This window comes from Phocoena phocoena, chromosome 8 (genome assembly GCF_963924675.1).
Source record: "Phocoena phocoena chromosome 8, mPhoPho1.1, whole genome shotgun sequence".
Taxonomy (NCBI): domain Eukaryota; kingdom Metazoa; phylum Chordata; class Mammalia; order Artiodactyla; family Phocoenidae; genus Phocoena; species Phocoena phocoena.
The window spans coordinates 32349968-32372116 of NC_089226.1; the positions used below are offsets into that span (position 1 = coordinate 32349968).

Consider the following 22149-nt stretch of genomic DNA (forward strand, 5'->3'; position numbering starts at 1 on the left):
TGATAAAGATTGTTGACTCTTTGTTCTTTGTTGTTTAGATTGCTGCAGTAAATATTTATCTTATTCTGACACTCCCTTTAAGCTGTCACTCTCTTTTCCTAAATAGCTTTTTGAAAGAGGAGTCTATCTTGTTTCACTTCTCTACCAGTTATTCTTCTGTATCTGGCTCTTGCTCCCATCACTCAATTGAAAGTACACTTGACATCACAATTCCAAAAATCAAATGGACGCAGTCCCTGCTCTCATAGAGTTTACAGACTAAAAGGGAAGATATTAAGTAACACGCTATGAGTGTTATGAAGAAATGCAGGGTGCTATAATGCAAGTACGTAATAGGTAGATCTACTCTACTGGTTTTGGGAAGAAAGGTTAATGCAGAAAGAACATTTAGGTTTAGATCTAAAAGGTGAGTAGGAGTCAGCTGGGCAAAAGGTATACTGGTAAATTCTTAACAAATTCTTAAATACCCTTTCCTCCCTGCCAAAAGCCCTGATTTGTAGCACTTGCTGATTTCCAGGGTGGATTTCAAGTTGCCAAAAGCTTAACCACCAGCAAAGCTTCCTGAAAATTTAGCAGTTAGGCTGTCCTGAGCTGGTTCCAGCATGACACTGGCAAGACTATTTTTCAAGATGAAGAAAATGTCAAGTCTGTAAGGGGAGAATGGAAGGGGGACTTCCCACTGAAGACAAGTAATGAGGTTCAGTGTGACCAGAGTTGATGGTCTGATGGTCTGATAAGGTTGGGGAGTTAAATAGGACCTTGTAGGTCACGTCAAAATTTTTTATCTTAATCTAATATTGATCTAGATTGATCAGTATTTTGAGCTTAAGGGCAGTTGGAAGACCCTGAAGAGATGTAAACAGAGGAAAGATGTGATTAGAGTCATATTTTTAAAAGCTCTTTCCTGCTGCAGTGTAGAGATTAATTGAGGGGCTGTAAAGAGACTGATTAGGAGGGATGGTACTACTGTAATCCAGAAAGGTCTGATGTTCCCATGAGAATGCTATCATGTCAAAATGATAGCAAGTGGGAGGCAGAGAAGTGGATGGATTCAATGAATATTTAGAAGAAGGGACAAAGGGAGGAGGAATCAAAGATGACTCTTAGAATTTTTGCATGAATAATAAGGCAGAATGAACGTTGTTTAATGAGAGGCAAAAGTGGAGAGGACCAGGTATGTGGGTGAAAATTAGTACATTCAACAAATATTTGTGAATGTCTACATTATGCCAAGCAAGACGAAGTCTCTGTTCTCATGTCTCCACATTCTAATGGTGGAGGTTAAAGGTAAACAATTTACAGGTATCATATATGCCCAATTACAAAAGTCTTCCCCCAAATTATTCTTCAGAAAAAAGGGAAGTTGCCGTATAACTTTAAAAAGTCAAATAAAGAGTGCTTGTGCAATTATTTTAATTTATATAATACACATCTTGAAAAGATACACATATGCTGGAATTAACCTCAATTAATACTCGTTCTGAATGCTTTTTAGAGGTCTTCTGAAGAATCAGCAAAAGGGGGAATTTAATTCAGGTTTAGTAATTATCCCTGGGGGGTATCTACTTACAATTACATTTTAAATGTCATAATGAAAGGAAGTAGGTTAAGTGGCCTGCAGTGAATTGGTCTGGAGCCAATGGAAATAAGTCTTCAGAAAGGCCCCTCAAAGCAACAGTTGTTATTGAAATCACAATTATATACCTGAAGAATAAATTTTTTTAAAGAAAACAAAAAACCCTGCCCTAATGTGTACAAATGGTATTTTGCGTTATAGAATTTCCAGTGAGACATTAGAAGGGATTCTCTGAATCTCAGATAGCTTTAGGAAAGCTGATATCCTTTGGAAAAATATTTGATTCACAAACTAGTTCCAGTGATAACAAAGATACTGATGTCAAATGCATGTGAAGATTTGCATAAACTTGTTTCATAAAATGTGAGTAGAAACATATTTCTAAACTAATATTTTATATAACACAGTTTAAATGTATGTTTATTATATGTCACAAATATGAAATATAAGTAGATGTTTGACTTTATCATCTATCTGGCAGACTGCTGATTTCTGATCCAATATCAAATCTCTCCTTCTTCCTTAAGGAATCCCAATTTTATTTGGGACAGCAATGTGCTCAGCTAAACATTTGCAGTTCCTAGCAGTCTCTGTGGTATGTGGTCCTGAGATGTAAGCAGAGTCTGGTCATGAGATATAATGTGTTGTGTGGATCTTCAGAAAACTGTAAATTAAGGAGGTCCCTTGCAGGACATATGGAAGATTCCTGTCATTATCCCTAGTCCATGGTGAGGATGCCAACACTATATACTAAGCCCAGAGCTTTCTCTTGAGACTCAAAGTGAGATAATATATTGAACTATCTAGGATATTTCCACTTGTATGCACCTCAAATTTAGCATGCCTGAAACTGAATTCATTTTCATTATATACTCTTTTCCACGTTCTGTGTATTTAAATTGGCCACTCTAATCAACCAAATCAAAAAGTTGGTCATCCTACATGTTGCCCTTTGCCTCTCAATTATCTTATCAGTCCTTGAGTACTACGTTTCTCACAAACGTCTCTCCAGGCTATCCCAGTTCCCCTGTCTTAATTCAGGGTATCACCATATACTGTCGGGAGGATAACAGTTTCCAATTTGTTCTCACTGCTTCCAGACTCAGTCCTAACAATCTACCTTCCATACTTCTGCCAGGTGATCTCAGTACTTTAAATATTACTGTCTTGCTGAAAACCTTTCAGCAACTCCTCAGCAGCTAGATAAAGTCTAAACTCCTTTGTATGGCACATAAAGTCTTATACAATATCGTCCCACCCATCTGTCTAAGATAATCCCACTTTGTCTACCTGACAAACTCCTACTCATCTTTCAGGCCCTAGCTCAAGTGCCCTGTCTTTTGGAAACCCTCCTTTAACCACCTCAGTCAAAAATGACCACTTTCTCTTTTGTGCCACTACAGTACCTTGTGCATGTTATGTTTTATATCACTTCTCATTCTGCAATGCAATTTTTGGTCTGTTTCCTTCTCTTTAACTGTGTATTGTTCATCTGTACAGACTTAGGAACTAAAGAAATATTTGCTGGATGAATATTTCCTTCCTTCCTTCCATCCACTTACTACCTCACAAGTAAACTTTTGGAATGTAATTCGTTTTTAAGTTGAAAGGGAAAATTCATAATCTGGAATCCTAGTTTAAGCAGTACCCTTTGTTCAGTTATAGTTTTTGTAGTATAAATGACATGGAAGTTGGAGTCAAAGGCCTGGGTTTTGCCATTTGCTGGGCAAGCTTGCACAAATTATTTAACCATTCTGAGCTTCAGTTTCCTCAGCTGTAAAACGGGGGTCAAAACACCAAATTTACCAGATTGTTGTAAAGATTAGTGATAAATGGATAAAAAGTGCTGAAAGCTAAATCTGGCACACAGGAGTCACTACTGCTTTGGGAAAACACTTTGTAAAGTAGTATACAAATGTTAATAACAATAACAGCACTTATTATGAGCCAGGCATTTTGCTAAATATTTTATATGATTCATTGAATCTTCATAATAATCCCATCAGATATTCAGTATTTTCATTTTCAAAAAGACAAGCACTGTGATCATTTTGCAGAAAAGTAAACAGAGGCTGAAGAAGGTTAAGTAACTTGCCCAATGTCATAGAGCCAGCAAGTGGCAAGAGTTGGAATTTGAACAGAGACAGCTAACTTGAGGCCAAATGAGCGGGGGATCCAGGTTTTGTAGGGCTCTAAGCATAAATGATTTTAGGGACTCTAAGAATACAAAACATCTACTTTTGAAAAACTCCAAAAACATGTGAACATACTGCTGGAGTATCTCTGAGTTCCTTGGAAGGGGATTCTCTAAGTGAGGAGCTTTAGCTAGTGAGGGGCCCTGAAGATTCATTAGCTTCAAGGTAAATCTCCTTCTGGGCCATGCTCTTAGCCACAGTGTTTTATTTCCTCCAAATTAGTTACATGAGTAAAAATAATGATTGTATGAATACAGTTCTTTAAATTGAAATATGGGAATAATACTGTCTACCTCACAGGAAAAAATTAGGATAAATAAACATGAAGATATTGAAAATTAGTTTGAAAAAAATTGCCTGCTATTATGGAAATTTGTTGTGCTTTATGGATGAATTTTGATGTTGTTGAAGAACTTTGTGTCTATTAAAACCCAAATTAATTCTACACCCTTCTCTATGAAATTTTTCTGACACCAATGACCCTCCAATTGAGTGATCTTTTGTTTTCCTTGTGCCTAGGGCACCTTATATATCCTCCAGTATAGAAATTATTTTGTCTTGTAGAGAGTTCTTTACATTTCTAGCTTCCAAAACTGTACACATCACTTACAAGCTGGGATCAGGTCTCTTCATCTTTTTAATACCTCCCAGCAGGGATACAGTAAGTATCCAACAAATATTTATTGAGTAAATGGCTTATATTAAAAATTGTACAGCACTCTAAAATTCAGCAAATTAAAATCCTGATCATCTCCTTTTAAAAAAATATTAATTTGAGAGCCAGTACTGGCATAAATGAAAAATACTAAAAACTATACAAATCTTACCATGAATATTTGACAAATGTCACTAATGCCATCATCAGTGGCATATTATATTAACATTATAACACTAACTTAGGTAAAGGGAAATAGACATTTAACCAATTTACCCTCTGTTCAGGGTTGAAGAGTATTCCACCCTTAATCCTCTACCCAAAATTCATGTCCTTCTTGGAACCTCAGAAAGTGACCTTAGTTGGAAACAGGGTTGTTGCAGATAAAATTAGTTAAAATGAGGTTATACTGGAGTAGGGTGGGCTCTTAATTCGAAATGACTGGTGTTGTTATAAAAAGAGAAGAGACACAGTCATGGACACATGATGAGAGAGCGCTACGTGACTTTGACAGAGGTAGAGATTCAAGTTCTGCAGCTGCAAGCCAAGGAGTGCCAAGGACTGCTGGCAACCATGAGAAGCTAGGAAGAGGTAAGGAAGGATTTGTCCCTATAGATTTCAGAGAGAGCATAACCCTGCTGACACCCTGATTTTGGACTTCTAGCCTCCAAAACTGTAAGACAATACATTTCTGTTGTTTTAAGCCACCCAATTTGTGGTACTTTGCTACAGTAGCCCTGGGAAACTAATTTCCCTCACAGTAAATATTTTGGTTTCTTAACTAGGCTAATATTTTCTTCACTGCACTATCATTCTGTATGAGATGATCTGATTTTTTTATTTGTTGGCAGTCTTGGCACGGGTCTGTAAGATCCTTGAAAGCCAGGCTCCTGTCTGTCTTGTTCCTTCTAGCAACCCCACCACTTGACAGAATTCCTAGCACATGGTAGCTCTCAGGAAGTGTTTGTGAATGAGTAAATAAACTATGCCAACTATGCTACAGTCAATGCCTGAAGGGCATGAATAGCCAAAATAATATCACAAACCATAACAGTATTTTCCATTTAATTGAGGATTAAAAAACTTCAGGATTTTAAATAACGTGAATGAAATTTAACAAACACACCAGAATTTGCACCTTCAAATGAGTTTTTCCCTTTTCAAAGCAGCTACCTCTACCAGCTAAAGACTTATTCCAATAACTCTGCCACTGCTTAAGACTTTTTCTGGAATTCTTCATTGGAACTGCTAATAGAGCCTGTACCTCACAGAGTAGACTTGATTTCGAGAAACAACCAGAAGTACTTTGAAGCTAACCCTAGTAAATAAAGCTGGTGATAAAGCGGGATAATATTAGGTGTACCTACTAAAAGAGAGACCCAGTTTTCTAGCGAGAGATTGACTTTTCAAAATAGAAAAGTTCTATATGGCAGGATACTGAAGATGAGCTAATCTATGGTGATACGAAATATAAAAGTTCCTCTTAAAACTGATCATTTGAACCTTTTTATTATTCTCAAACTCCAAGAAAACGACGTCACTAAGTAATGGCGTCTTCACAAGAATTTATGCCGAAGTGGGAAAAAATGTAAAATCAGCAGTGGTCCAAGGGACTCTCCAACCCCCATACCAACCATAACGAAATCATCCTTCCGATAAACCTGAAACGTCTGGTCAAACCCGAACGCCTGCGCCTTGATTCTACCCAACATGGACCTGGGGCAGAGAAGAGAAAGGCAGTCAACTTGGGGTAGCATCCTCTGTGGGGAGCACATTCAGCCCGTCCCACGCACGAAGTCCGCCCCTCGCCCCTGTTACTGCTGCCTCCCGGTTTCACTCAGGAAGGGGCCGCCTCGCCGCCCGACCCGCGTCTCCGCAGGCGCGAAGACTGAGGGGCTCTTCTCTTCCTGCCCCTCGGCCTCTCACCACTGGCGGAGCCGGCTAGTGGTCTCCGGCGTGCTCAGAAACTTGAAGGTTTTCTGAGGCAGGAATCTGAAGTAGTAGCCGCCCAAAGGCCCCAGCTCCCCAGCCGCCATCTCTGTATTGGCTGCGCGGAGCGACGGTCGTTTCCATAGCAACGCGGGGCGGTTTCCATAGCAACGCGGCGGCCGTCGGGTGGGCCCAACGCTTCGGGGGCGGGGCCAGAGTGGGGAGGGGCCACGGGTCTACCTAGGCCGAGGAGACCCGCCTCCCGGCCCGGCTGCAGCTAGCGGAGGAAGAATCCCGCTTGGGGTTTCGGGGCGCCGCTACCGCAGCTTCTCCCTCAATTACCGTCACTTTCGCTCCTTCACGCCGTGTTAGCGGTGCTGGAAACTAGGGGTCGGGGGCGGAGAAAAATTGCCAGTACATATTTGTTGAAATTAACTCGATAATAATTACGCCGCGTGGGTTAATTTCTTAGTCTCAAACGATGTACTCTTAGATTTATAGCTAAGTTTAGTGACTCAAACATTTCTGAATAAAAAGTTATTCTGAATTAATTAGGTTAATTAATTAGGTTTAACTATCATGACTACTTGGGAAACTATTCTTTTACCATCCGGCTTTTTTTTTTTTCTTCAAAAGTTACATCTGAAGGCTAAAGTAATTTTCCATATACACTACAGTACAACGTGCTGTTTAATAGAAACACATATTTCTTATTTCCTATTGAAAATGACCTTTCGTATCTATAGTTTTGTTGTCGTTTTGTTTCGTCTAATAGCTGTGTATCTGAGCTTCAGAAGGGGGAGAGAGGGATGTCGTTCTTTTCCACCTCCTTGCTAACTCCCTTTCCTTTTCCCCTAGTCCTCCAAAAACTGATCTTGATTATTCCATATTCAGCCAACAGCAGTAGGAGAAAGAGGGAGGGAAACGCACACACACAGAATATTCGTTTTCGTTGTTGATTTTAGTTTTTCATCAAGCCTTGGTCTTCTAAGTAGATTTAGTCCTTTTATGTTATGGACATGGTTGGGTTTAAGCTTACCATCTTGTTTGTTGTTTTCTAATTCTGTTCTTTTTTCCTTTAATCCAAAAGTAGGCAAGAAAGAAGGAATAATAGAGTATTTTTATTATTCCATTTTTCTCCTTTTTAGCTTTTTAGTTATACATTTTAGTATAATTTTTATTGGTTACTCAAGATAAAATATGACTCCTTGATTTATTACATAGCACCTTAACCCATCACTTACACTATGTTTCAAACAAGAACCATTCAACAGGTAAAATCTATTTATTCACTTTTCACCTTTCGGGTTTTTTTGGTCAATATTTTACTTCTACACAGGTCCAAAATACATTATTTTGTTACTGTTATTTTAAACAGCCAGTAATATTTCATATTTGCTTGTATATTTACCCTTTACATTTTTCTTATTCCTTCCAGCAGTTCTGAATTTATAATCTGGGATTATTTTCATTGAGTTTGAAAATCTTCTGTTGGTATTTCCTATAATTCAGGTCTTCTGATGAGCAAGTTTCTCAGAATTTGTTGTCTGAAAATGTCCTTATCGTCATTTTTAAATGATATCTTACAACAGACTGAACAGAATTGTAAGTTGACAACTTTTTTCCAGCACTTTAAAAATGTATTCTGTTGTCTTCTGGATTCCAAATTTTTGTTGAAAGGTCAAACATTAGTTTTAGTGTTGCTCCGTTCAAAGTCATATGTCTTTTTTTCCTTTTCCTGCTTAAAATTTTTTTCTTTGCCTTTGGTTTCAGTAGTTTGGCAATCCTCTTCCATCTGTCGTGTGTGTGTGTGTGTATTCTTGTGTATGTGTGCTTTTGTGTGTGTCTTCTGTTTTCATTCTGTTTGGAATTTGCTGAGCTTCTTGAATTTTTTCACTGATGCCTTTTAACCAGTTTTTAAAAACTCAGCTATTATCTCTTCAAATATTTCTTCCACTTTGTTCTCACTCTTCTCTTTTTCTTGGACTCCAATTACATGTATATTAGAACTTTTAACTATTTCCCATATTTCTCTGTTATATCTTTTTCAATTCTTTGTTTCTTCTTGTGCTTCATCTTTTCCATTCTTTATTGACCTGACTTTGAATTCACTAATCTTTTCTGCTTAACTCTTAATTTCAGTTATTTTATTTTTTAGTTCTTGAATGTCCATCTTAATCTTGTTTAATATATTCTATTTAAATCTCCATTTTTTCATTCATTTAGTATACATTTTTCTTTATTTAACAGGTTAAAGTTATTTTTAAATCTTTGAGTGCTTCAATAGGAGAATTATTTTTGGATCTGCTTCTTTTCCCTGTTTATTTCTTGATTATAAATCATGTTTCTCTGTCTTCTCACACATTTAACAACTTTTTGTTTTAGGTACAACATTGTGTGTTTGAAAAGTGTAAGAGATTCAGAAGACATTATCTTCCACTGGAAAGTATCCACTATTTGAAGGTGAATAGCCGACAACTTTAATACAATCAGGGATTCAATGGGTCAAGGCTGAGTTTTAGTTTTAGTAAGACTGAACCGCATTCCATCTCTTTTCTCCTATAACTTGAGCAGGCCTGACTGAAAATCTAACAGATCTCTATCTTCTTGGCCCCCAAAGATGAGAAAATTCAGGTTTTCCTTTCAGAGGTGTTGAGCTTGCTCTTTAGCTTCCCACATCCTACAGCATTGAAATCTAGCAAATGTCTTAATGGGGGGACTGAATGTGTGTTTGAGGCAGGCCCCATCCTTCCAGTAGGACTTTGTTTTCTAAGCACCATGACATTATGGAAGATCTCACTCTGTGCTTTAGAGGCCTTTGTAGAGCAACTCAGCATCCTACACGTAGTACCCAAACTCAGCAAATTTTCTTTGGAAGTGTAGCCATGTTTGACCCTTCAGACTTCCTTGCATGACCACCAAAAGTCATTCAATCTTTACTTTGCATATCAGCCAGTAAATGAGACTATTGAAAGAAAGGTCTTGTAAACATCAGCTCATCTTGGAAGGATTTTCTGAGGGAAGTATTAGAATGCAGATTCTTTGATTTCAGAGATTGAGATTGAGAGATTTCAGAGACCAAAGATTGAGATTCCACAGGTCTTGGATGGTGCCTAGGAACTTGTATTTTTAATATGCTCTTTAGATGAATTCGATGCAGGTTTTCTACACTATTCATTGAGAAAAACTTTCCCACACTTTCTTTACAATTTATCTTAAATCCCATCTCATGAAGAAATTTATTCCAATACATCTGTCTGACTTTGTATACATTTAGTTTTTGCTAGACAATCAAATATTTGGTCATATACTATACTGTACTTTTATTTTTCTGATTTTTTGTGAACATCTTTCCAAATAGATTACATACTGTTCAACATGGGGGAATTTGCTTGACATTTTATAAAAACATTTTCCACATGACCTAAGCACATAGTATTTGTTTAGTTAATTTTTTCTAGGCTTTTCTGGTTTTATTGTGGTATAACCAACATACAATAAACTGCACATATTTAAAGTGTACAATGTCATGAGATTTGCTATATGTGATATGTGTGGGGTTTTTTTTCTTATTAGTCATAAATTTTATACACATCAGTGTATACATGTCAATCCCAATCGCCCAATTCATCACACCACCAACCCCACCCCCCACCGCTTTCCCCCCTTGGTGTCCATACGTTTGTTTTCTACATCTGTGTCTCAATTTCTGCCTTGCAAACTGGTTCATCTGTACCATTTTTCTAGGTTCCACATATATGCATTAATATACGAGATTTGTTTTTCTCTTTCTGACTTACTTCACTCTGTATGACAGTCTCTAGGTCCATCCACATCTCTACAAATGACCCAATGTCGTTCCTTTTTATGGCTGAGTAATATTCCATTGTATATATGTACAACATCTTCTTTATCCATTCATCTGTCGATGGGCATTTAGGTTGCTTCCATGACCTGGCTATTGTAAATATTACTACAATGAACATTGGGTGCATGTGTCATTTTGAATTATGGTTTTCTCTGGGTATATGCCCAGTAGTGGGATTGCTGGGTCATATGTTAATTCTATTTTTAGTTTTTTAAGGAACCTCTATAATGTTCCTTAAATTAAAAAAAAAATCCCGCATTAAAAATAAAGATATAATTATACTTATTTTGGACTTAGGATGCTAATTTAAATTAGGAATTTTTTGCTTATGTTTTGCATTACTCAAAAGTAATCATTTTTATTGTGTTGTTGATGAAATTCATCCTCTTTTTTTCAACCCTATAATCAGTGATTATACTTTGACTATATAGTCTTAAGTTCAATATTTACTTGGAAATTGATAGTTTTCTAGTTGTTATTTGTCACTTAAATATGCATGATTGGTATATGTTCTATACAACCTTTATTAATTCGGTCCTGACAATAGTTTTTTATTTTTATCTCCCAATTATCTTTAAGTTTTTCTTTTTTTAAAAAAATTGCATAAGTAACACATGTTTAACACAGGAAAGAAACAAGTAAGCAAAAAGAATAAAAATACCCATAATCTCAGAACTATGATTTTTCAACTTCTTGGAGCAAAGAAGAACATTTTCCATAGGGAGATTTTCCAGAAAAAAGATGTTTTCAGTCTAACTTTCATTGACTCACACTTTAAGGAGTCTTGGCCGGACAAGTATATGTGGAAAAAAACCCTCCCACATTTACAAAACAGTTCTCATATTGTGTTTAATTTTATGTATGTTTATGTTGTTTTTAATCTTTATTTTTATGGTCAGTTTCAGTATTTTCACAGTACAGTATTGTTATTGATCAGGGTCCTTGGACTCTTTTATTAAAATATTTATTTTTTTATTTTTGGCTGTGTTGGGTCTTTGCTGCTGCGCGTGGACTTCCTCTAGTTGTGGCGAGCGGGAGCTACTCTTCCTTGCGGTGCGCGGGCTTCTCATTGCGGTGGCTTCTCTTGTTGCGGAGCACAGGCTCTAGGGCATGTGTGGGCTTCAGTAGTTGTGGTGCGTGGGCTGTAGAGCGCAGGCTCAGTAGTTGTGGTGCACGGGCTTAGTTTCTCCGCGGCATGTGGGATCTTCCTGGACTAGGGCTTGAACCCGTGCCCCTTACATTGGCAGGCAGATTCTTAAACACTGCACCACCAGGGAAGCCCCCTTGGACTCTTTAATCAAAAGAAATTGGTAAGAGGCCAGATGAGGAATTCAGACAAGGCTTTACTGGGATTCGTGCTGCAGCAACGAGGGAGCAAAAACAAGTAACAGGTTCCCTTGCTCACCCCCTGAGGGGCTGCTAGCTGATCCCTTAAAAGGGGTGAGGGTGGGGGTCGATTGGTGGATTGGGCTGGAAGGGTGGCTTAGATGGTCTGCATACCCCCTTGGTGGTGCTGTGTGCAGGGATGATGTGCAGTACCGTGCTATTGCTCCCTGCACCTCAGAAGTGGCATGTGGTTTTTGGCCTCTTTGTATCTTGCTGTTCATAATTTGTCACAACAGGGAATGGGTGCAGTTACAGTTTCTTTATATTCTATTGCTCTAGGAGATGCATGTCCACATGCAAGCACTGCAGCAAACGGCCCCAGGCCCCAGGTCCCAGCCTGTCTCAGTACAGCTATGTTTAACAGCATGGACAGTGAAGTCAGATCAGAAATCCAACTCTAGCTCTAGTGTCTAGGTTTCCTCATCTGTAAATAGAACATAATTTTTTTTTTTTACTTTATAGGGTTATCATAAAGATTAAATTAGTTAAGTTGTGTGAAGTGCTTATCACAATGATTGACACTTAAAATTCTAATGTATGGTAGTTCTTAATATTAATGGCTATTTTCATGTGGGCTTCTAGGAACAGAATCTCAATATATAGTTTGTGTATACAGGAAATAAGGTTTGACTTGACATTTTAATTTATGGCTCTCTCCTAGAGACTCGCTGAGTTAGAAATTATTGTTTTCTCTCCTTTAGCTTCTTCTAGTTTTTCATCACCTAATTGCTATGAATCTCAATTTTACATCCTTAAAATATGGATTTTGCCTCATTGGATTGTAAGTTGTTGCTACAAGATGAAGGTGTTAATTATTACTACTGGCTCCCATTCGCTTCATTTAACTGTAAAAGTTTACCAAGTGATACATTACCGTTGTTCTAATGTTTGGTCATTAACTGTTATTATTCTTTCATGTTTTACATTCCTTTCATTTGGCTAGTTGGCACCCTGCATGTTGCTAGGCACTGTGGGAATTCCAAAATGTATAAAATATCGATCCTGCCTTCAAAGCCCTTACAAATTATTTGGAAATTATTGAACAATACTTGTCATCTTGCTATTTCATGTCTTTAAACTCTACTTGCTTCCTCTCATCCTTCTAAAATTCAATCTAATCTTATTGACCATTTAATTGCTCTCTAGTCACTGTTTAAAGTTGCCAAACTACCAGCTTTTATCTGATAATTTACAATACACATATATTTTACCTAAAGTAAGTCTGACTAAAAACATTCAATAAAGTGAGGAGGGAGCTAATTCTAATATTGACTTATATAAATGTGTCAAAATAGCACTTATTTTCTTTCTGTGGTTCTACTTGGTATAAATTTTCTATGATTCTAATGATTTGAAAAAGATTTACTGAACAGAGTTAGAAGCCAAGAACAATATTAAGCTGATTCTAGTGGTTGTGTGTTCCTGATAGATAAGAATAGGATTTTTACTTTATGGAGGAATGAAATAGTAGCTGTGATCACAAGTAGTTGAAATTTGAAAAATGTTGTTCATCAATAAGTTATTTTGTTTAGATCAGTGGCTATTCAAAGTCAGTTCATAATAAAAATTTCATTTCATCTGTGGCCAAATGGACAAACTAAGGGTGGTGTACTTTTTCATAAAATTAAATCACTTTGTATTAAAGAACTTTATTTTTAAATTATGCTCTCTTTTTTGTAATTAAAATCTCCTTTCCTTAGGAAATCATCATAATTAAATAAAAATTTTATAACCCTATGTTGGGTTGGTAGAGTAGAGCCTTGCTACTCGAAGTGTGGTCGATGGACAAACAGCATTGACATCATTTGAGAGCTTGTAGAAATGCAGTATCTCTGACACCACCCCAGACCTACTGAATCAGATTCTGCAGGTGATTCATATATACCTTAAATTAGAGACGCTGGTCTAGATGACACCCATCTACCAGCCCTACCCCCTTTTACTCTTATTTTCAAGTTATTCTATACTTCCATCTACCCAATTGCTCAATTCAGAAACCTGGGACTTATCTTTGACCCTACCTTATCTCACCCCTCCCTTATCCTCTCCCATACAAAACTCATCATTAAATCTTATAATCTTCTAAATGTATATACTACAAACTGTTTACAACTCTTCAGGTTCCAGTGTTGACACTTTAGTCCAAGCCACCACCAATCTTTTTTTTTTTTTTTTTTTTTTTTTTTTTTGCGGTACGCGGGCCTCTCACTGTTGTGGCCACTCCCATTGCGGAGCACAGGCTCCGGACGTGCAGGCCCAGCGGCCATGGCTCATGGGCCCAGCTGCTATGCGGCATGTGGGATCATCCTGGAACGGGGCATGAACCCTGTCCCCTGCATCGGCAGGCAGACTCTCAACCACTGTGCCACCAGGGAAGCCCCTTAGTGCTCTTTTTGTGTCACCATTACTGAGCACTAGTTTAATAAGCGTTCTAGATCATTATCTGTTCTTACGTTTTCTGATTTCCAACCTAGGCAAACTCCCTGGAGCCTAGCCTACAGGAAGCATCACCACTCATCTGGTCCAGAGAGGGCAATTAACAGAAGATACACTGGAGACTGTTGACTACCCGAAGCAGCTGGTCAGTACCTGGGGGATTTATAGACTGTTGAAGAGGACTGATAGATGCCAGGATGATAATTATAGTGATGAGTAATATAATGGTAAAAGAATAGCTAATATTTTTAAGCATGTACTGTTTTAACAGGCATTGTTCTAAACATTCTCTATGGGTTTTCCTTTAATTCTCTCAGAAACACTGTTATGTGGGTATTATAGTAGTACAAAGCATAGACCTATTTTTTTTTTTTTTTTTTTTTTTTTTTTTTTTTTATGCGTTACGCGGGCCTCTCACCGTCGCGGCCTCTCCCGTTGCGGAGGACCGGCTCCGGACGCGCAGGCTCAGCGGCCATGGCCCACGGGCCCAGCCGCTCCGCGGCATGTGGGATCCTCCCAGACCGGGGCACGAACCCGCGTCCCCTGCATCGGCAGGCGGACTCCCAACCACTGCGCCACCAGGGAAGCCCCATAGACCTATTTTTACTGGGCAATAAGGGAGACACTGTTTATCTCTCTTTCCAACATACATGCATTGCCTTTCTATAAAACAGTGACAAAGACAGTAAATGACCAGAGACTGGGCTTTTCATCTTTGTGGAATTCACTAATGCTATGATATTCCCACAGTCATTACACTGTTCCATGGTTATCTGCCCCATCTTCTACCACTTCCTTGCTTCACCTGGTGAGCTGAAATGCTGCCCTCTACCCCACACTCTGTTATCTGAGACAGGGAACTAAATACAAAAGCATTAGATTACTTTTGAGACCAATTCAGTTCAAATACTTAGTATATCTGTAAGAGTGCTTTGGGGTTGCAAGAGGTCATGTGTATATGCATTCACCTCAAGAATAGCCTGGAACTTATCATAACTTCCCATTGGGTGAACCAGGAAAATACTTATTCCACCCTACCTTGGAGAGAATTGTGTCTGTTTCGACCCTGGACCTTTAAACTTGGCTGTCAGCCCCTGCTCCACACCCTGGCCAGTTTACACAAGCAAAACAAAAGAACAACATTTGACCCAGACTGATCCTTGTGATACATGGATCAGTTATTGCTAGTCTCCCTGGTTTTTGTATTCGTGGCTTCTTACACTGGTTTTAGAATCTGTTTCTGGATCAGTTAATTTATACATCACTCTGTCTCCTTGAAGTTTAGTTTTCTGTTCTTTGATTTTGGCATTGCCTGTGTTCTTGTGGACAATCCATTCCTGTAGCCTGGGGAGGAGGGCTGGAATTCATACAACTGGAAAGTTAGCTGTGCAAGGAGTGAGTTCGCCTTGGGGTTTAGGTTTAAGATGGAGTCTTGAATGCTTTGACTCCTTCAAGGGTCTGCTCCTACACTAGGTCTCTCGTAAAAAGAATTCTGTGTAAAACGTTCGGCGTTTTAAAATGTGTATTCCTGAACTGCTTGCAGCTTACACTCTCTTTGATTATGTTTGGTGATAATTTACAACTGTTTTCTATTTTGTTTCATAGGCATATACCTCTTGTGACTTCATCCAAGTTATTGACGAAAAATGTTGAACAGAAATAGGACCAGACACAAAATCCTCTGGCATGACACTAAAGAAAGACTTTCCATTAGATGGGCAGATCTACTGTTAATAACTATAGCTATCTTACAACTTACATTTATCTGTTTTGTCTATGAGAATATCATGATACTTTCTCCAGTGATTTCTGGAAAATAAAATCCATTGGGTCCGTAGCAGTCTCATCTCCTTCAGTGGTTTTTCAGGCTGTATTCCTTGGAGCCCTGAAATTTTGGGAAAGTGCTTGGAGTTTATTTTGGGGAGTGGAGGAAGGAGAGTATGGTTTTTCCTTTTCTGCTTCAGTTTAGAGCAGCCCTACTTTTATCTGTTTTAGAAACTGAAGTGCTGGGTAAGATCTCATTTGCAAAGAGGATTCTTTGGCTTTAAAATGTTCAAAATCCTTTTTTCTTTTCCCAAGGTAATGACTATTGCTAAAAGTAGAGCTAAAACACCCCTTTTGCTATCAATTCCTTCTCCATCTGAATTGGCTCATCAGTCAGAACAGTCCAGTTATGTGTGTATAGTCTGTTGTCTAGATATGTTTCTAGGCTTTTATAGCCTAGCTTGTGAAACTAATTACAGTTACAATATAGTTCCAAAGGAAAATTCATTCTGAATTTCAAGAGATAGTATAGTAGCTAAGAGTGTAGGTTCTGGCGTCAGATCACGTGGTTTAGAATTCCAGCTTGTCTCACATCCTGTGTGTCTTTGGAAAAGTTTCTTAACTTCTCTGTGCTTCACTGTTCCATCTGTTAAAAAGGGTAAAAGTGTCCCAGCTACATTATAAGGTTTTGAGAGTATTAAATGAAATTATCATGTACTGTGTCTAGCAAAATGCCTGGCACATTGTAAGTGTAATTGTCCTTAAATTGTAATTGTCCTTAAATTATCATTGGCAATATCAATTGACATCAGTTGTAAATGTCAATAAATTATCATTGCAGTAACTCATCCAAAAGCTGCCCATGAATGTACACCACTGTTTATGCCTGAAAAATTATCTAGAGTACCTTAGTTTTATGAGGGCTTGACATAAAGTGGGTCCTCAATAAAAGCTGACTGAAAATGTAGTTGGAGCTTTCTTGCCTTTCCATTTATGGGGTATATGAATCTATTGTCGGGTCATATATGTTAAATCAACTTGCACTTGAATTATTTTTATTTGATTCCTTTAATCTTAAAAGAAGGCATATCAAGATATTTCAATAATAGAAAGTTTGAATTTTACCTTAAAATTAAATATATCCTGGAAATTGTGGGACATGAAAACAATCAGTATTTTTGAAAATGGTAAAGTCTCAAAATAACATACCTGAATATAAATATTTAAAATTATTTTAAGATTTTAATAGTAGTGTGGTCATAATATATAGATTTTAATATTGCTATAGCATTTCTGATTCATAGGAATAAAAAACAGACTCATGATCTTGACAGATATATTAGCTAGGCTTATTCAGAAGGCTTACATACACTCCTGCCTTCCAAAGGCAGGAAATGCTGTGCTTGAATACCCTATTCCTTAAAATGATTCTTTTTTTGTTATATTTTCTTTAAAAAAATCCAAAGTGTTTGTGTTTTATCTGGTTTATTTAGGTACCCAAGATGAAAGATGAAGTTACATGAATTATTTAAGAATTGATTTGACTGGCAGAGAATATGTGTCACTGAAGCTCTGTGTATGAGAAATACTCTAGCAGATGTTTCTGGGAGGAGATTACCTTTTGTTTATATCAAACTTATAAATATGCCTCAAACGATTAAAAACTAACCTTCCACCAATTAAATCCCGTGTATTTCTAGCTTGTTTGCCATGAAAATAAGCTGGGAAGTGAGGAGATGGTGTTATGGAAGAAACTTTCCCATTGAAAATGATGCTTTTGGTTTATGATTCATTTGGATGAATGAATTCTTGGCTTCCTGGTCAGGCACTCCTTCTAGGTCTTTTCTTGTAATGCTCTGATAGCATCTCTGGGTCTTTGATGACATTTTTGCCTTCCCAATTCATCTGGCAAAAAGCCATTTGAAAACCTTACCCACTTCAGGCAATATGCACACTTGGAAAGCAACCTAAGTAAACACAATGGTATATTTTGCATTGGGGTAGTTCAACTAGATTCTCCTAGAAATGCGGTATCTCCTTGCTAAACCTGTGGCTTTAACAGTTTATTTTAAAAATCCATTTATTCTTTGTTTTTCTTCTCAGGCCAAGAAGAAAACAGTCTTACTTCTCTTTGTTGATGAAATAGATTCTGTCATAGGTTTTTATTCTAATCCTTAGCCTGTCAAGATGTTTAAAAAAGTATCTTGAGCTATTTGAACATTTATTTGTGGTAATCGGTATGTAAAATAAAATATTTTGTATACAGAAATGACACATCCGAAAGAATATTATTTATTGTGTCCAAATTTGAGACATATATTTCCATGTGTGATTCCATGAGTGAGGATTTTTATAATTTATCACTCACTCATTTAACCATGAAACACATTTGCTTGAATTGTGGCTTTCAGCTTTTCTTCTGTTTCTTTCTCTTTCAGTCTTACTATTTCCTGCTGTACATTTCTCTTTGTTTTTTTTTTGGGGGGAGGTTTGTGATTTTAATTTTACAACAGCTTTATTGAGATATATTCTCATACCATAACATTTGCCCTTATAAAGTGTACAATTCAGTGGTTTTTAATAGAGTTGTGCAATCATCACCACTATCTAATTTTAGAATATTTTCGCAATCCCATAAAAATACTCCATACCCATTAGCAGAAAATCTCTCTTTCCCCCTCCACTAGTCTCTGACAACCACTAAACTATTTTCTGCTTCTGTGGATTTGACTATTCTGGACATTTCATATAAATGGAATCATATGATATGTGACCGTTTTTGACTGGCTTCTTTCGCTTAGCATAATCCGTGTTGTAGCTTGCATCTGTACTTCATTCTTTTTTAAATTGCAGAATAATAGTCTGTTATTTGGATATATCACATTTGATTTATCCATCAGCTGATGGACATTTGGGTCCATCAACTTTTTTTTTCAGCTATTATGAATAAGGCTGATACAAATATTTGTGTACATGTTTTTATGTGGACATATGCTTTACATTCTCTTGGGTATAAATCTAGAAGTCATTTCATAACCTTTGTTAAACTTTAATTAATTAAATTAATTCTTAAATAAAATGTTTTTACATTTAATTCACATTTTCAGTTTTTTTATGAATCACTTGTTTATTCACATAGTGGTGCTTGCCTTTTGTTGATTTCTAATAACTCTTTATATATTCCACATATAATTGTCAAATTGTTGATTTTTAATAATTATTTTTAATTTAAACTTTACCAAAGCTACACATAGCTTAAAAAATCTACAAGTGTTATTATGAAATAATTACCAGCATCCATCTCCATTCTTTCTTCCCAGTGATAATCACTTTTAATTCTTTTAGCTCTTTCTTTCAGTATTTACCTCAATATTTCTAAGCCACATGCCTATACTGTCATTCTTGATATTTCAGTTTTATATGTGATATATTCACTTCCTACGGTAGTTCTTATTGCATTCTCGACCCTTCTCCCCATACCACCTTTCCTTTCAGCCTGTAAAGTACTTACCAATATATTATAATTTTTTATATTAATATTTAATAAATTACTATGTAAATATAATTTGCTGCTGTTATGTAGCATACTATGAACATATTTATTTCTTATTCAACTTTTTGTTTTGGTTGTCATTAAAAAATCATGACTTTCTGTTCAGTTTTTAATGTAATTTATTGCTAATTCTAACTCTGCCAGAGTGAAGAGTAATAAATAACATCAAACATAGTAGATTTTCGATTCTGTTTATGTTTTTGTAGCCATCTCTTTTGCATTTGTCTTAATGGTTGCTTTCTATGCTTGGTGCACAGCTGGAATCTTCCTTTACCATCATCCTAGGGTTTTTTTTTTAGACTTTTCCTGTATTGGCACTGGGTCTTCCAAGAACTAAATGCCAAGATGGGGTTAAATAAGCAATAATTTGGGGCTTCCCTGGTGGCGCAGTGGTTGAGAATCTGCCTGCTAATGCAGGGGACACAGGTTCGTGTCCTGGTCTGGGAGGACCCCACATGCCGTGGAGCGACTAGGCCCGTGAGCCACAACTACTGAGCCTGTGCGTCTGGAGCCCGTGCTCCGCAGCGAGAGGCCACCATAGTGGGAGGCCTGCGCACTGTGATGAAGAGTGGCCCCCACTTGCCACAACTAGAGAAAGCCCTCACACAGAAATGAAGACCCAACACAGCCTAAAATACATAAATAAATAAGCAATAATTTATTAATGAAATGCCTGTGAGCAAAAACAGAGAGGGAACTGGGAGAGGCTGAGGAAATACATCAAAGCAGAAGACAAGTCTGACCCTCAGGGAAGGATGGGTAGATGGAAGGAAGGTTAAACCAGCCTTCAAGTGGCCCATCAGAAGAGTCCTGTGTCTCCCAGGAATAAGTCTGCCTTAGTAATGGAGTCATTCACTGGGACCACCGCATGGAAAGTGTGGGCTGGGCTGGATTTCCGAGCACAGCACCTAGGGCCCTTGGTCAATATCCTCCTATAGTTGGAGGGCTGTCAGGTGCATTCTCATGGCCACCATAGCCACCTGTTTCTTAGATTTAATATCTTTTTTTCTTTCGTTTACTCCTTTGTTTTAGTAGATCATATACTCTAGTAGCTTAAGATCATGGTACACTCATATCCTGTGCAATATTCCTTAATATTTGGTTTATTCCCCTTTTCTCAGTATATATTCACTGAAATGGTCCCTTTAGGCAAGGACTGAGGGAATCTTCGCAGTATATTTACAGTATATTTGTTGAATGTATTGCAGGGTCCTTCTTCCTGGGGACCTGGCCATCTTTTCACTCAGTGGTTCCAGATCTGAAAATTGGCTCAGGTCTGGGAACTGAGCAAGGCATTGTGACTTTTTATTGGGACCACTGTCCTCAGCCTCCTGCTCCTGCATTCTTACCCCTAGTTGAAGATGCTAAGTAGTACCCTTGAAGGGTGCCTGGGTATTTTGTCCTTAGGAACTCCAAATTTCTATTAATTCTCTCTCTGCCAGTTAAGTTCTCTCAGCTGGCTCTTTAACCTTGCTGGTTTCATGGTAACTGTGGTCCCCTGACTTCTGACAGTTAAGTGCTGCTACCTGGTTTCTCTTACTTTGGGGGCTCATCATGTCCATCACTATTAATGAGCCGTGCTCTGTGACATCCTCTTCTACATTTAGGCCTGGACTACAGAGGAGAACTGGTGCTGAAGTTCTTAGTGATAGCACCTGCCTCTGTAAGAGCTAGCACTCACCCCTTGTAAGACCCTACTGAGGCCTCTCCACCACAAAGCAATGAATATGCCTCAGAGTTGTCCCCACTTCCTCTTCTGGCTGCCAGGCAGATAACTCTTACAAAATCCCAGCACAATATTTCTAGGGAAATGCTAGGCCTGAAGGATCTGCCAGAAGAATCTGTCTGGTGAGAGAGGGACCAGCATCACTAAGAACTTCAGTGCTGGTTCCCCTCTGTAGTCTGGGGCTGATGGTAAGAGAATAGGCACAGAGCTGGGTGTCTATTGAGCCTCAATACTGGGGGACATCCACCCAGATGTCCCCCATCCCATGTTTGACTAAATGCTCTGATACCTTAGTATAACATAGCATTTAATCACCTCTGCAGCTCCCCATTCTACATATTAAGTCCTGTGATTGCTCCTTAGCTGTGTCCTCTTCCACTGCAGGAAGAGAAGGACCTCTTTGAAAGAAGTACCACAACAAGCACACGTTGGTTCTCACACATAGCCTTTAACTGTTTGCCAGCTGCCCTCAGTTTCGCATTAACCCTCTGAAGGGCTTCCATTCACTTAGTAAAAACTAGTCACTGTCCTTGCAGGTATGGTCCCTCCTGTGCCTTTTAAAGGCCTGAATTATTGCATTGGTAAGCCTGTTTTTCTCCACTGGGTATGTTTCCCCAGGCCATTATCTGTGAAATATTCAGCAGTTAAGCCACCATCTTGTGCCAGGGATGATCTGCGGCCAACATTCCACTCAGGTTGGGGTTTTCCTTGCCAGCCAGTGAGTGATCTGGCCTTCCCTCTACAGGCTGCTTTCTTGGACCATTTCTCAGTACCAACTATTCAGTTCAGTTCCTCTGAGAAGCAGATACCATGATGGAATTGGAGACGTACGAGATTTATTAGGAGGAAACACCTGTGAAGGCTAATGTGGGGTAAGAGCAGGGGTTAGCTAGGAAAGTTTTGATATTATGATGTGGAAAGAAGGAAGGAAGAAGCAGCTTTAAGAAAGTCTTGCCCACGCTAATGAGTCACTTGTCAGCAAAGACTGCCCATTGGACGAGTCCCCATTGGGCCAGAACAGTCCTCTTTTAGTCCACTCACTACTCAGTCACAGGGAAGAG

The 22149-nt window shown here is 38.2% G+C and overlaps 2 protein-coding genes across 3 annotated transcripts in view; both read right to left on the bottom strand.

The window, feature by feature from the left end:
* The window catches only part of CFAP300 (cilia and flagella associated protein 300), a 28857-nt gene extending 22395 nt beyond the window's left edge, over window positions 1-6462 (bottom strand). For both annotated transcript variants that reach the window (XM_065882841.1, XM_065882842.1), the window contains exons 1-2: window positions 6353-6462; window positions 6061-6142 (exon numbers count right to left, since the gene is read on the bottom strand). In XM_065882841.1, the coding sequence (XP_065738913.1) occupies window positions 6061-6142; window positions 6353-6462 (192 nt within the window). The remainder of the gene's footprint in view (window positions 1-6060; window positions 6143-6352) is intronic.
* Window positions 6463-6595: 133 nt separating this feature from the next.
* The window catches only part of CEP126 (centrosomal protein 126), a 148944-nt gene continuing 133390 nt past the window's right edge, over window positions 6596-22149 (bottom strand). The window contains exons 10-11 of the mRNA XM_065882361.1: window positions 15266-15402; window positions 6596-6739 (exon numbers count right to left, since the gene is read on the bottom strand). Coding sequence (XP_065738433.1) covers window positions 6596-6739; window positions 15266-15402 — 281 coding nt within the window. The remainder of the gene's footprint in view (window positions 6740-15265; window positions 15403-22149) is intronic.